Raw genomic sequence first — 13,095 nt, 5'->3', positions numbered from 1 at the left:
TCTCAAAGTCGTGAAGCTGCCCAGTTGTCTATGGATAGCAGCATGTTTGTAACTCATGCTGGGGGCATGTTCATTTGGATCATCTGCTCCAGTCACGCTTCTGTGATTGTCAGCAGTAATAGCTCTTCAGACTATTGTTAAACCTAGTACTGATGGAAAATACACCCCAGCTCACTCCAGCAGTGCATTGTGTGTCATGAGGATCAGGGACCATGATTAACTGCTCTATCAATCTTGCAAACTACCTTGTCTAGAGCTTTCTGAGTCACTGCTTTCTGTCAGATTGTGTTCCATAATAAATTGAGAGTATGTATATCCTGACACAATGCACTTCTGAAATACACCTTCTTAAACATAATTATCTGCCCCAGTGCCATAGCATACAAAATAACTGAACTGAGGTGGACTGAATGTAATTTTTATAAAGTGTAATGGACTTGGTACTCAGGACTGAAACTGCTCAATTGAAAAACCAGTATACAGGTTTAGTCTGGTCACAGTCCAAAGATCACACTTTTTTTTTCTTTGTGATAAGTGACTTGTAAATGTAGTGCAGAACATTCATGACCTGAAATTATTTGAATTCCAATAAGGTGTACGTGAGATTCTATAAGTTTACAGACTGTCAGGATATCAGAACAGAAAGGCTTTGGATAGTAGTTTTTCCCCACTGTGCCTTTCTGATGGCTGTCCCAAGCTTTAATGTGTCTTTCAGCATGGAACGTGCCAGTCTGCAGCACTCATTTGAGTCAACTCTTTCCACCGGCAGATCAATCAGTTTCGAGCAGATTGAAGAGTGTCTGTCATTGAGTGGATCATCCTATCAGCTGCAGTAGATGTTTGCCTTTGTGTACATCCATGGTAACAGCTGGTAGAGTACAGAATTCTGCATTGTGCAATCCTGCTCATGGTAAACATTGACAAAAACCACTGCATCTCCAGACCTTCTTTGCAAAAGCACATTCGAGGTGGAGATGTGAGCCGGTCTCTTTACCACTGCAGCACTCTCTAAAGTGGTAGAAAGAATCCACGTGTGCCTGTATGATCTGATTGATCAGGTCAAGCTATGTCTTGGTTAGAAAGTTCTGGTGATGTGGTATCCTGCCAAATAACTTGTGACAGTCTGCTCCTGGAACCATCTGATAGGATTGACCCTTTCCTTTCCCTGTGAGGCCTCAAGGATGTTATGTGTTAACCATTGCCTGATGGACTTTTGGTCAAAGATGGTATTCTGTACAGTCTCTTCCATGAAGCACAGGTGTTATAGTACAGTCCAACTAATATGACTGGATCCACAACCTCGGAAAGGTACAACTTCAGCACCTGGTAACGTGATGTCTACGTACCAAGGGTCTATGCATAAGCATGATGAAACTGCACACCAAGGTGGCTATCAGAGGAAGATATTGTTGGGTGCATTCTCTCCACCCCTCACCACCACCCCCACATACTTCCCCCCCCCCCCCCCCAAAAAAAAAAACCCGCAAAGGAATCTGTGACGGTGAGAGCCAATCATTGCTCTTCAGATTGAAATGTCACCTACTGTCTGGATCCCTGTCTAGTTAGAGTGCAGGCTAATTGTTTTTTAATTGCCTTCTGAAAATCGAAGTCCAATCTATTCACCAGTTCCTTTTTTATCCATGGTTACCTCCTCAACCATGATAGGTTACCTTGAACTTACCTAAATCCCCTACAATTCCCTCTGTCTGTCTGATTAAATAACCTGGTTGGTAAGGCGGAAATCCTATGTCTTTGCTGGGTCACTGCTCCCTTGGACTTTGAAAACTGCAATCTAATATTCAATCACAGACATAACTCTGGAATTTTCCCAATAGCTTGCTTCACCACCCTAGATCTTTCTTTGTATTTTTGTCCCTTAACTCCTGCTTAGCTCAGCTGCAGCAAGTGGACCCTGCTTGTGGCATTCCAACCCTCTGTAAAGATCATCTCGTCTTTCTGATTGTTCCACGTGTTTTATTGTGGACTGAAATAGGAAAGGGACTGGTTTAGAAGCGAAGGATTGTTATCAGATTTCTTTTTTAAAAACAAGTTGCACAACAAATTATTGTTAACACCGTTGTCAGTTTAAGCAGCAGGGGGATACCTAGTTATAGGTGAGCTGGTCCCCGGCACTATGTGAATGAAGATTTAGGCAACAACAAGTAGCTGATTGGTTTGTAGTCTAATGTTCAGTTAGCGATAGTAAAGACCTCAGGCCTGCTGACAACTTGGTGTTTGGCTCTCAGGTAGCTGGAGCAGTTGGACCTCTGGAAAGGAAGGAGCTGTATTTCTGTTGTAAAGCAGCTGACTCCTGAAGATAGTCAGTTCACTTTTCCCCTTCAATTGTTGTGACTTTTTAAAAAAAATTATGTTGAGAAATTGTTTACTTTACAAAGTTATATAATTACAAAAATATAACAATTTTAAACTTATAACCATTACAATAAGCTAACTCCTACCCTACTGTACAGAAAAAGTCATAATTACACTCTCAACAAATCGATACTTAAATAAATAAATAACACCACTCAGCGCAACCACACCGAAGCTCCCAACCTTCAGCAGCATTGATTATTACACCCATATTTATTTGGGATTCTTCCTCCCAGGGTACAAGGCTCTCTAAACCTAATCATCATGGCTAAAGAAAGGCCCTAATTAAAATGGCAGACAAATCTGCCTCCAGATAATTCAAAGAGGGCTGCCATGTCTTATTTAAAAAAAAGTTCAATTTTATGGTGCCCCATGTTTGTGAGGAAATCCAAAGGGATGTATTCCATAATTAACTTGTGCCACCCCAACAGGCCTGGAGGGTTCTCAGACACCTAGCTCATCAAAATGGTCTTCCTCGCTCTGTAAATGTTAAATAGCTTTTTCCCACATGCGTCTAAGGAAAATAAATTCGGCAGGCCCAAGACCAGAGAGACTGGGTCTACCTTACCTTCAGTCCCCAGGACCACCTCTATTACTCCTGCCAAAGTGCTCCAGTACCTACAAAGCTTGTGGCATGGCCGCAAACAATGAGTGAGGGTACCAATGCCTTTTTTGCACTTGGGGCACATTGGAGATGCTCCCTTTTTGAATTTTGCAAGACGATCTGGGGCCAAATGAACCCAATGAAGAACCTTCAACCGCATGGTGTGTGTTCTGATGCACATCGAGACCTTTTTTACGTTTTCCCAAATGTCCTCTTATGTCTCTGAGGGAATCTCCACTCTCAACTCTTGCTCCCAGACCTCACACAGTCGCTCAATGTTGTTCATTGGTCAAAAGCATAGTCATTTTTGGATGAAGTCCCTAACCTGAAAGTAACAATAAAGATCTGTGCTGAGCAATCCATATGTGCGCCTCATCTGGTCAAGGAACATTGTGACATGCCCCTCAAATTGATCTCCCAAACAGGGCACTACCCTAGTTGCCCACAGGTTGAATCAGGGGTCCATTATCCCTGGCCAGAATCCTGGCGTTAAACTATAGGGGTAAGAAAGGAGGTTTCAGATAAACTGCCCTTGCTCTGTCGCATTGCTCTCTCTGCTTTGACCGTATTAATGATGATCGGATTCTGACAATATTCTGAAACTGTCCTCATCTTCTCCATAAACAACAGCCTAGTAAGGGGATACTATTCCTGGGAAGCCTCGATATCCAACTATATTGATCTCTGGTCCTCACAAGCCCAGTTGCTCACAAAGGACAAAGGAGACTTGGCTCGTATCTCTTAATATCTGAAAAGTCTACTCCCCACAACCCTTGGGGGTAACAGCAAGTTGGCAAGCTTAATGAGAGGCTGCCTGTGATGCCAAGTGAAATAACTAAACCAACCAGTGAGTCTCCACAACCTTTGCCTGGGAAACATCAGAGGCAGCATTCCAATGGGATATAACAGATGAGGAAGGACATGCATTTTGATAAGGGCTATTCGACCTAACCAAGAGATTGGAAGGGCCTCCTATCTTTGAAGGTCTTGTCTAATCTTGTCAAGCAAATGAGCAAAATTAGCCTTAAATAAATGATCAAAGGTGGGAGTAACAAAAATACCTAAGTAAAGAAAACTGCCCTGTGACCATTTAAAGAGGAATCATAATTCGCTTGTATACCCTTGAGTTTAGAAGACTAAGAGGGGATCTGATTGAGACGTATAAGATTATTAAAGGATTGGACACTCTGGAGGCAGGAAACATGTTCCTGCTGATGGGTGAGTGCCGAACCAAAGGACACAGCTTAAAAATAAGGGGTAGGCCATTTAGGACAGAGATGAGGAGAAACTTCTTCACCCAGAGAGTGGTGGGTGTGTGGAATGCTCTGCCCCAGAAGATAGTGGAGGCCCAGTCTCTGGATTCATTTTAGAAAGCGTTGAATAGAGCTCTCAAGGATAGTGGAATCGAGGGTTATGGAGATAAGGCAGGAACAGGATACTGATTGAGGATGATCAGCCATGATCATAATGAATGGTGGTGCAGGCTCGAAGGGCAGAATGGCCTACTCCTGCACCTATTGTCTATTGTTTTCAATATCAGGTATTCCCCTAAGACCCCCCCCCCCACCATGGCATAGCCTCTGATTTTTCAAAATTGATCTTAAATCCTGAAAAAGAGCCAAATAAATTAATACATCGTATTAAATGGGGCACAGAAACTGCCGGATTTAATAAGAAGAGGAGAACATCATTTGCATATAACGTAATCTTATGTGCCCTTGATCCCACTTCCTGGGCAGCTATGTTAGGGTCCTTATGGATATCCTCTGCCAGCGGCTCAATCACCAACATAAAGAATAGTGATGAAAGGGGACAACCCTGCTGACTGCCCCAACCGATACTGAAATTACTGGATCTTACAGCATTGGTGAGAACCTCAGCCAGAGGGTCACTATATAGGACCTCCACCCATCTGACAAACCGTTCCAGAGTATTAAAAAGATATGGCCACTCCACCCGATCGAATGTGTCAAATGTGCCTACTCTGTGTCTAAAGAGATGACCAAACCCTGAACCAATCGTTGCTGATACACTTGGACCATATTCAGTAATCTTCTCATATTATTGGAGGACCTCCGGCCCTTTATAAAACCCATCTCGTCCTCCTTAACAAAATAGGGCAACACCTTCTCCAATCTCAATGCAAGTGTCTTGGATAAAATTTTAAAGTCTGAAATTAATGGCGAAATGGGCTTGTATGAGGCACAGTCCTCCACGGTCTTCCCATTTTTGAGAATCAGAGAAGTGTTGCTCTCTCTCAGATGGCGGAGTGGCAGTCATGACTGTACGAATAGTTGGACATGTCCAGTATCAGCCCTGACGGGATATTTGTAAATTCTTTGTAGAATTCACTTGGGAGACCACTGGGGCTTGGCACCTTCCCCCTTTGGAGTTATATTATTGCTTCCTGTATCTCTCGCACTGTCAAGGGGGCGTTAAGGCAAGATGCCTGTTTTGAGGTCAAACCTGGAAGATCCAGGTTCTTAACAAAAGACTGTATCTTAGCCGACCAATCCTCGCAGCACTCTGACCAATATAGTTCAGAGTAAAAACTCCGAACCGCATTGATCCTTTTAGAGTCACACGTAAGAATCCCAGTGTCTTCTCTAATTGATGTAATGGATTGGAGGGCGCTCTTTCTTCTGGCCTATTGCCATGCTCAAGCAGCCTTTGTTTCACGAAAGAGAGTTCTCTCTTGGTTGTCTGAGTGAGCATGGAGTTCAAAGCAACCTGGAGGGCTGTGACTCACTGCAATTTAGTCACTGATGGCCTATCAAAATATACAGGTTTCAGCTGCCTCCAACTATTCCTCTAGCTGACATTGCTGCTCCCCCTTGTGTCTCTTCTGGCTAGCCAAATTGAGAGATAGCTATCCCCCTAGCATCGGCCTTGGCAGTCTCCCAGAGTGTGGGCGGGTTACTAGCTGTACCCAAATTGATAGCCAAGAATGCTTAACTCACTCAAGTATTCAAGTTACTGTTCTTGAGTACAAAAGGATCCATCCACCAATGGCGGGAACCTGTTCCGTTGCCCTTAATCTCAACCTTCACATACAGTGCTGAGTGATCAGAAATGGCTATGTTCCCAATTTTACAGGACCTCCAGAAAAATCGAAGGTGCTAAAGAAAGGTCAATCCTGGTATGACAATTGTGTGGATGAGAGAGAAAGGTGAAGTTCCTACCAGTCTGAGACATCTCCAAGCGTCCACCAGCCCCAATTCCAAGCATAAGGCAACCAATTCATTGGGTTGTGTTGAAATATTTGGGGGACCTTGGGCATGCTATCCACTATGGGGTCTGTGAGATGATTAAAATCTCCCCCTATGATATTGTCATGTTCCAAGGGCAATCAACTTAGAAAGTGCATCTGTCAGGAATTTGAGGGGTGTGCCAAATTCTAAACATTTTAGAATGCCATACTCTTCACCATGTATTTAAGTTTTTTAAGAATTACAAACTGCTCATATTCTTCTTTAACTTGATCTAATAACTTAAATGGGAGACTCTTCTGGGCAAGTATTGCCAATCCCCTGCTCTTAGTGTTAAAAGACGAAAAAACACCCAATCGAACCCATCTTGCTGGAACTTTAGGTGCTCCTTATCATTAAGATGGGTTTCTTGCAACAAGGCAATATCAACCCTCTCCTTCCTGAGACTTGAAAGTATTTTTTTCTCTTGACCAACGAGTAACTCCCCTTAATATTCCAGGTGCGCCATTTGAGGAGACACTTAGTCATATCCCTCTATAACTACTCTTGAACCCCCAAGAGGAAGAACCCAAAGGCAGCACGGTGGCTCAGTGGTTAGCACTGCTGCCTCACAGCACCAGGGCCCCAGGTTCAATTCCAGCCTTTGGTGACTGTCTGTGTGGGGTTTGCATGTTCTCCCCGTGTCTGCTGGGGTTTCCTCCGGGTGCTCCGGTTTCATCCCACAGCCCACAGATGTGCAGGTCAGGTAACTTGGCCATGCTAAGTTGCCTGTAGTGTTAGCTGCATAAGTCAGAGGGAAATGGGTCGGTGTGGACTGGTTGGGCCTGTTTCCACGCTGTAGGGAATCTAATCTAATCAAACCCTACCCACAGCATGTTGAATGTAAATAAATAGTCTAAAAATACACACATTCAAGTTACATTAACAAAACTAAAAGCTAACAAACTAAACCAATTACAACATACGAAAAACGCTTGATGGGAGACTCTTTTTTTTTCCCCCAGCCCACTACCCACGTTCACCTCCATAACTACTCCTAGCTTGAGCCGTGCCACAAACTCAGGCGAACAAAATAGGTATTACAGACAAAAAAATTAAAAGGGAGCACTTCACCCATCCCCAAGCCTACCTTGACTTCAATTATCACTATATTTTAAAAAAAACAACACTTTCTATAATAAAATAATAAAGTAAAAGAAGTCCCAAAGAAGAGAAAAAGAACAGGGAAAAGAAAAGAGAACATTGTTCATGTTCTTGGACCATCTGGTCTATTTCAAACTGTCTTTTGCTTTGTCTGAGGAGTCAAATACATGCGCAGACCCTTCGTGAGTAAAGTGGAACACTGCCAGGTACCTAATGGAATATGAAATATCCAGATCCCTCAGTCTCCTCTTCACCACATCAAAGGACTTCCTCTTGCAGATCACGGTCGCAGAAAAGTCCTGCAAATATATAATCTTTGATCCTTTATAAATCTGTGGATCCTTTCCCAGTGATCTGGAGGCTTCCAGTGCCTTTTTCTTGTCCCTGTAGTACTGGAATTGCACTGGTCCGAACTGGGCCCGTGCACTGCCACCCAGTGAGCTCTCTCAATCCGCACCCAGCCTGCCTTGGCCTCCCAGCCCAGGAATTGCATCAGCCATTCTTTGAAAAAAAAATGCTAGTTGGCTGTTCGTCTTCCTCTCGCTCCAGCAGCCAGACCACCTGGATGATTTTTCTTCGACCTGTTTTCGAGGTTGTCGACCTGTTCTACTAAGGCCCATACTTGCTTCTCCAGGGCCTGGCTCCGTCCCACCGAGGACTCGATTGCAGTCTCTGATGTCGTGGTCCACTGCTCGACCTCCTCCATTCACTCCCTGAAACTCTGCAGCTCCTGCTCATGCTTCTGCAGGTTGCAGCCCGGCGTGACTCTCTACAATCGATGCCTCAATCATCTCCTGGAGTTTCGCGATCTCCACAGTCAGGCCATGTTGAGTAAGTGAGTCCATCGGGAGTTTGGGGGAGGCCGCAGCCACGGGCGTGTCCAAAACTGCAGGAGAGTGTCCTGCATGTTGTGATTTACTCTGTCCTTTGCCTCTAGCCATCTTCCCTTACTAAAATAAGGTATGTAGCGACTTTACTAATATTAAGCTATCGATTTTCTTCAAAACAGCTTATTTGGGGAGGGCAAAAGCACCACTTTGCCGAGTTATGGTGCAGAGCTCAGCAAGGCAGACCTGTTAGATTGCCGCCATATTGGTTCCCCCCGGAAGTTGTGACTTTCAATTAATAAGTCAGAACCAGTCACCCTGTGCCTCTTGCAAACACTTTCACTTAAGCAAGAGAAATATTTCCAAAATGGTGTCATAATCTAGTTATATCCCTTTATTGCACTGAGGAGGCCAACAAGTGTGAAGTGTAGCATATCTGACACACACAGTTCCAAGAATTGTTGGATGCAACATTCAATTCCATCCAACAATAGAGGTGGGGCCTATTACAGGGTTTTAAATGGGTCAGTCAGGACAGTTCGAGGGTCATTGAAGAGCAGTTCAAAAGAATACAAGACAAGGATTGAAAGGTCTGTAAGTATGCGAGTTGAGAATATGCACCATGTTCAAAGTGTGACTTTTACCTGTATGATAGGGAAGACCACTGAACTCTATTAGTTACGTGTAGGGGACTGAAAGTAATTGATGTCCCAAGAGCAATAAGCCATATTCTAGGAGTTAGAAGGCAGCGAGGTGTTGCAACCAGGGTTTAGAAAAAGTCCTGGAAATCATGGTGGCTCATCATAAGTTGGGTGACAGGAATAAGTCAGTGAGTTAGGAGTAGAATGTTAGGCCTCACCGGAGTAGCATGCTGGAAATCATATCCTTTTGATTTTATTGTTACATTTCTTTATAGTAAGAATATAATAAGATACAGTGAAAAGCTTTCATTTGTCACCGAGAAGCGGCACCATGGTGAATAATTTAAGAATAAGGAGAAAAAAAAAGAAAGATATAGTTTGAGGAGAGTCCATCAGTCCTCAGCCAGCTCATCACCATCAGTGATGACTGTGGTGCCATTTCTTTGCCACCTCTTCGCTGCCATCTACACCAGACTCAACCAGCATTGAAGTCGCTGATCCCCAAGTGCCATCTTTGCCACTCAACCAGTGTCAGCATTGTATATCTCAACACAGGGCCCACCTCATCGATGTTACCGTGATGCCCTTCCATCACCTCTTCGCTGTCAGTGTCAGAGTCAACCAGCAATGATGGCCAATCCCCAGGCGCCATCTTTTGCCACTGGGCCTACCTCCCCTCTGCCAATGGAGCAGCCACCGGTTTCAGGTCCCGGAAAAGTAAGTAGGGGCTCACTCTGCTCCCTGCTGGGCCCACTTGAGGTCCATGCTCCAGGCCCGGCTTGAGACTACTCAAAATCTGCAGCCTGGGCCCGCTCAAGCTTTGCGTGCTGGGCTGAGGCCGCCGCTGTCCAAGCTGAAGACAAGGTAAGTTTAAAAAAAAATTCCCAGAGTTGTCACAATAGTTAATGATTTTAAAAAGTATGCAAAATTTCCTAAAACTTACTGTCTTTTAGACCCAGTTTGACAGAAAGTATAGATCAAATTTCTGTACTTAACAAGAATTATTTGTTACAAATAAATAGATTCTAACTACAAATAAATAATCATGATCCATTGATGTATGACTACTCATTAAAACGCTAATGCACTTCTGAAACTCAACCTCTATACACATGTACAAACAGACACAAAATAAATGGTGTTGTGGGTGGAGGAGTAAACAAGAAAGGCAGTTCATTGGTCCTTGCCCCAAATAAGATTTGCTGATCAAAACACTTTTTTTTTTAATCTGCCTTGTCTTTGTATTTTCACTTGCATCCCCAAGTCAAACTGCATCTGTCACTGTTTGCCCACTGACTGAATGTCTCTTTGCAACATTCTGTACCCATTGACAGTATTTGCTATGCCACTCAAGTGACCTCAGCAAACCTGGATACACCTCTCGCTACTGTCTCATGTTATAGTGTCATACAGCACAGAAAGAGGCCCTTCAACCCATCAAGTGTGCGCCAACCTTCTTCCACTAATCCCACCTTCTAGTACCAGGCCCATAGCCTTGAATGTTATAACATTTCAATGCTCATCCATGTACTTTTTGAGGTTGTGTAACGTGATGCTTCTGAAATTTGTAAAATCGAAATTTTTTTTCTCAGGTGAATAAGAGAGAACAGTAAGAAAATGCTAAACTCTGACATAGAAGTGGTGGAGGATTGGCTCTCCCAGTTCAAGGTAACACTGCTATAATTGCGACAGGCCAAGACTATTTGCATTTTGTCCAAGTTGTGCTGGGAATGCTGTCTGGTATATTGGAAATATTTATTCAGTTACGCTGTTCACAGTTACATATCCATACCTATCTCAACATGTACTTCACATACAATGTCACACAAATCCGCTCTCATTCATAAACCTATCTGTGCATACACATGCATGTGCACATTTCTACAGGTACATATGTACATCTGCATATGCTGCAGCTGTACACACATGTGTAATGCATATACTTGTCTGTGATCCTGCCTAGGAGAAAGTGAGGACTGCAGATGCTGGAGATCAGAGCTGAAAATGTGTTGCTGGAAAAGCGCAGCAGGTCAGGCAGCATCCAAGGAGCAGGAGAATCGACGTTTTGGGCATGAGCCCTTCTTCAGGAATGAGGAAAGTGTGCCAAGCAGGCTAAGATAAAAGGTAGGGAGGAGGGACTTGGGGGAGGGGCGTTGGAAATGCGATGGGTGGAAGGAGGTTAAGGTGAGGGTGATAGGCCAGAGGGGGGTTGGGGCGGAGAGGTCAGGAAGAAGATTGCAGGTTAGGAAGGTGGTGCTGAGTTCGAGGGTTGGGACTGAGACAAGTGGGGGGGGGAGGAGGGAAATGAGGAAACTGGAGTAATCTGAGTTTATCCCTTGTGTTTGGAGGGTTCCTAGGCAGAAGATGAGGCGCTCTTCCTCCAGCTGTCATGTTGCTATGGTCTGGCGATGGAGGAGTCCAAGGACCTGGTGGAGTGGGAGGGGGAGTTGAAGTGTTGAGCCACGGGGTGGTTGGATTGGTTGGTCCGGGTGTCCCAGAGGTGTTCTCTGAAACATTCCGCAAGTAGGCGGCCTGTCTCCCCAATATAGAGGAGGCCACATCGGGTGCAGTGGATGCAGTAAATGATGTGTTTGGAGGTGCAGGTGAATTCGTGGCGGATATGGAAGGATCCCTCGAGGCCTTGGAGGGAAGTAAGGGGGGAGGTGTGGGCGCAAGTTTTGCATCTCTTGCGGTTGCAGGGGAAGGTGCCGGGAGTGGAGGTTGGGTTGGTGGGGGGTGTGGACCTGACGAGGGAGTCACGGAGGGAGTGGTCTTTTCGGAACGCTGATAGGGGAGGGAAATATATCCCTGGCAATGGGGTCCGTTTGGAGATGGCAGAAATGACGACGAATAATACGATGTATATGGAGGTTGGTGGGGTGGTAGGTGAGGATCCCACTGGTCCTCACCTACCACTCCACCAACCTCCATATACATCATATCATCCGTCGTCATTTCCGCCACCTCCAAACGGACCCCACCACTAGGGATATATTTCCCTTCCCTCCCCTCCCCTATCAGCGTTCTGAAAAGACCACTCCCTCCGTGACTCCCTCGTCAGGTCCACACCCCCCACCAACCCAACCTCCACTCCCGGCACCTTCCCCTGCAACCGCAAGAAATGCAAAACTTGCCCTTACTTCCCTCCAAGGCCTCGAGGGATCCTTCCATATCCGCCACAAATTCACCTGCACCTCCACACACATCATTTACTGCACCCAATGTGGCATCCTCTATACTGGGGAGACAGGCCGCCTACTTGCGGAACGTTTCAGCGAACACCTCTGGGACACCCGGACCAACCAACCCAACCACCCCGTGGCTCAACACTTCAACTCCCCCTCCCACTCCACCAAGGACATACAGGTCCTTGGACTCCTCCATTGCCAGACCATGGCAACACGACGGCTGGAGGAAGACCGCCTCATCTTCCGCCTAGGAACCCTCCAACCACAAGGGATGAACTCAGATTACTCCAGTTTCCTCATTTCCCCTCCCCCCACCTTGTCTCAGTCCCAACCCTCGAACTCAGCACCGCCCTCCTAACCTGCAATCTTCTTCCTGACCTCTCCGCCCCCACCCCCACTCCGGCCTATCACCCTCACCTTGACCTCCTTCCACCTATCGCATTTCCAATGCCCCTCCCCCAGGTCCCTCTACCCTACCTTTTATCTTAGCCTGCTTGGCACACTTTCCTCATTCCTGAAGAAGGGCTCATTCCCGAAACATCGATTTTCCCCTGCTCTTTGGATGCTGCCTGATCTGCTGCGCTTTTCCAGCTGTGATCCTGCCTACATTTACGATTCCACATGCAGATGCAGGCCCACGTAGATGTGCATGTCTGTATATGCGTGTGCAAATCTACTCACGCACTGGTCTGCATGCAGGCACCTGAAAGAGCACATGTACCCACACACATGCACATACCACACAGTCCATATTAATCTACATGTCCACTCAAACAAAAGCACATCTGCCAGTGCACTCACAAATATACAAACATGCATGTATGCACCTCTGCACATACATGGTTTTCCAGATCTACACGTGTACAGACATCCACAGGCAGACTAAAGTGGATACTTGTACACAAATGCACATGCACATGCAAGCACATATGCCATCACATTCTCACGCTTACACATCCACACACTCCACAGCACCCATGCCCATACTACTCTCACTGCATACAACTGATTACATGCTGTTCTCTCCACTGAAGTCTGCCAAGCTTTGCGATATGTGTTGTGTGCTTTCACCATTTTTTGACCGTAGGATATTGGCATGTTTGATAACCC

General features: G+C 45.4%; 1 protein-coding gene across 1 annotated transcript in view; it reads left to right on the top strand.

Moving 5' to 3' along the window:
* The window catches only part of LOC132817562 (hyccin 2-like), a 231,627-nt gene that overhangs the window by 5,223 nt on the left and 213,309 nt on the right, over positions 1-13,095 (top strand). Inside the window, exon 2 of the mRNA XM_060828068.1 lies at positions 10,390-10,465. Coding sequence (XP_060684051.1) covers positions 10,415-10,465 — 51 coding nt within the window. The 5' untranslated portion in view covers positions 10,390-10,414. The remainder of the gene's footprint in view (positions 1-10,389; positions 10,466-13,095) is intronic.

Source organism: Hemiscyllium ocellatum, chromosome 7, assembly GCF_020745735.1.
Source record: "Hemiscyllium ocellatum isolate sHemOce1 chromosome 7, sHemOce1.pat.X.cur, whole genome shotgun sequence".
Lineage (NCBI taxonomy): Eukaryota > Metazoa > Chordata > Chondrichthyes > Orectolobiformes > Hemiscylliidae > Hemiscyllium > Hemiscyllium ocellatum.
Note: the sequence above shows the minus strand (reverse complement) of the source record. Positions and strands in the feature narration are given on the sequence as shown.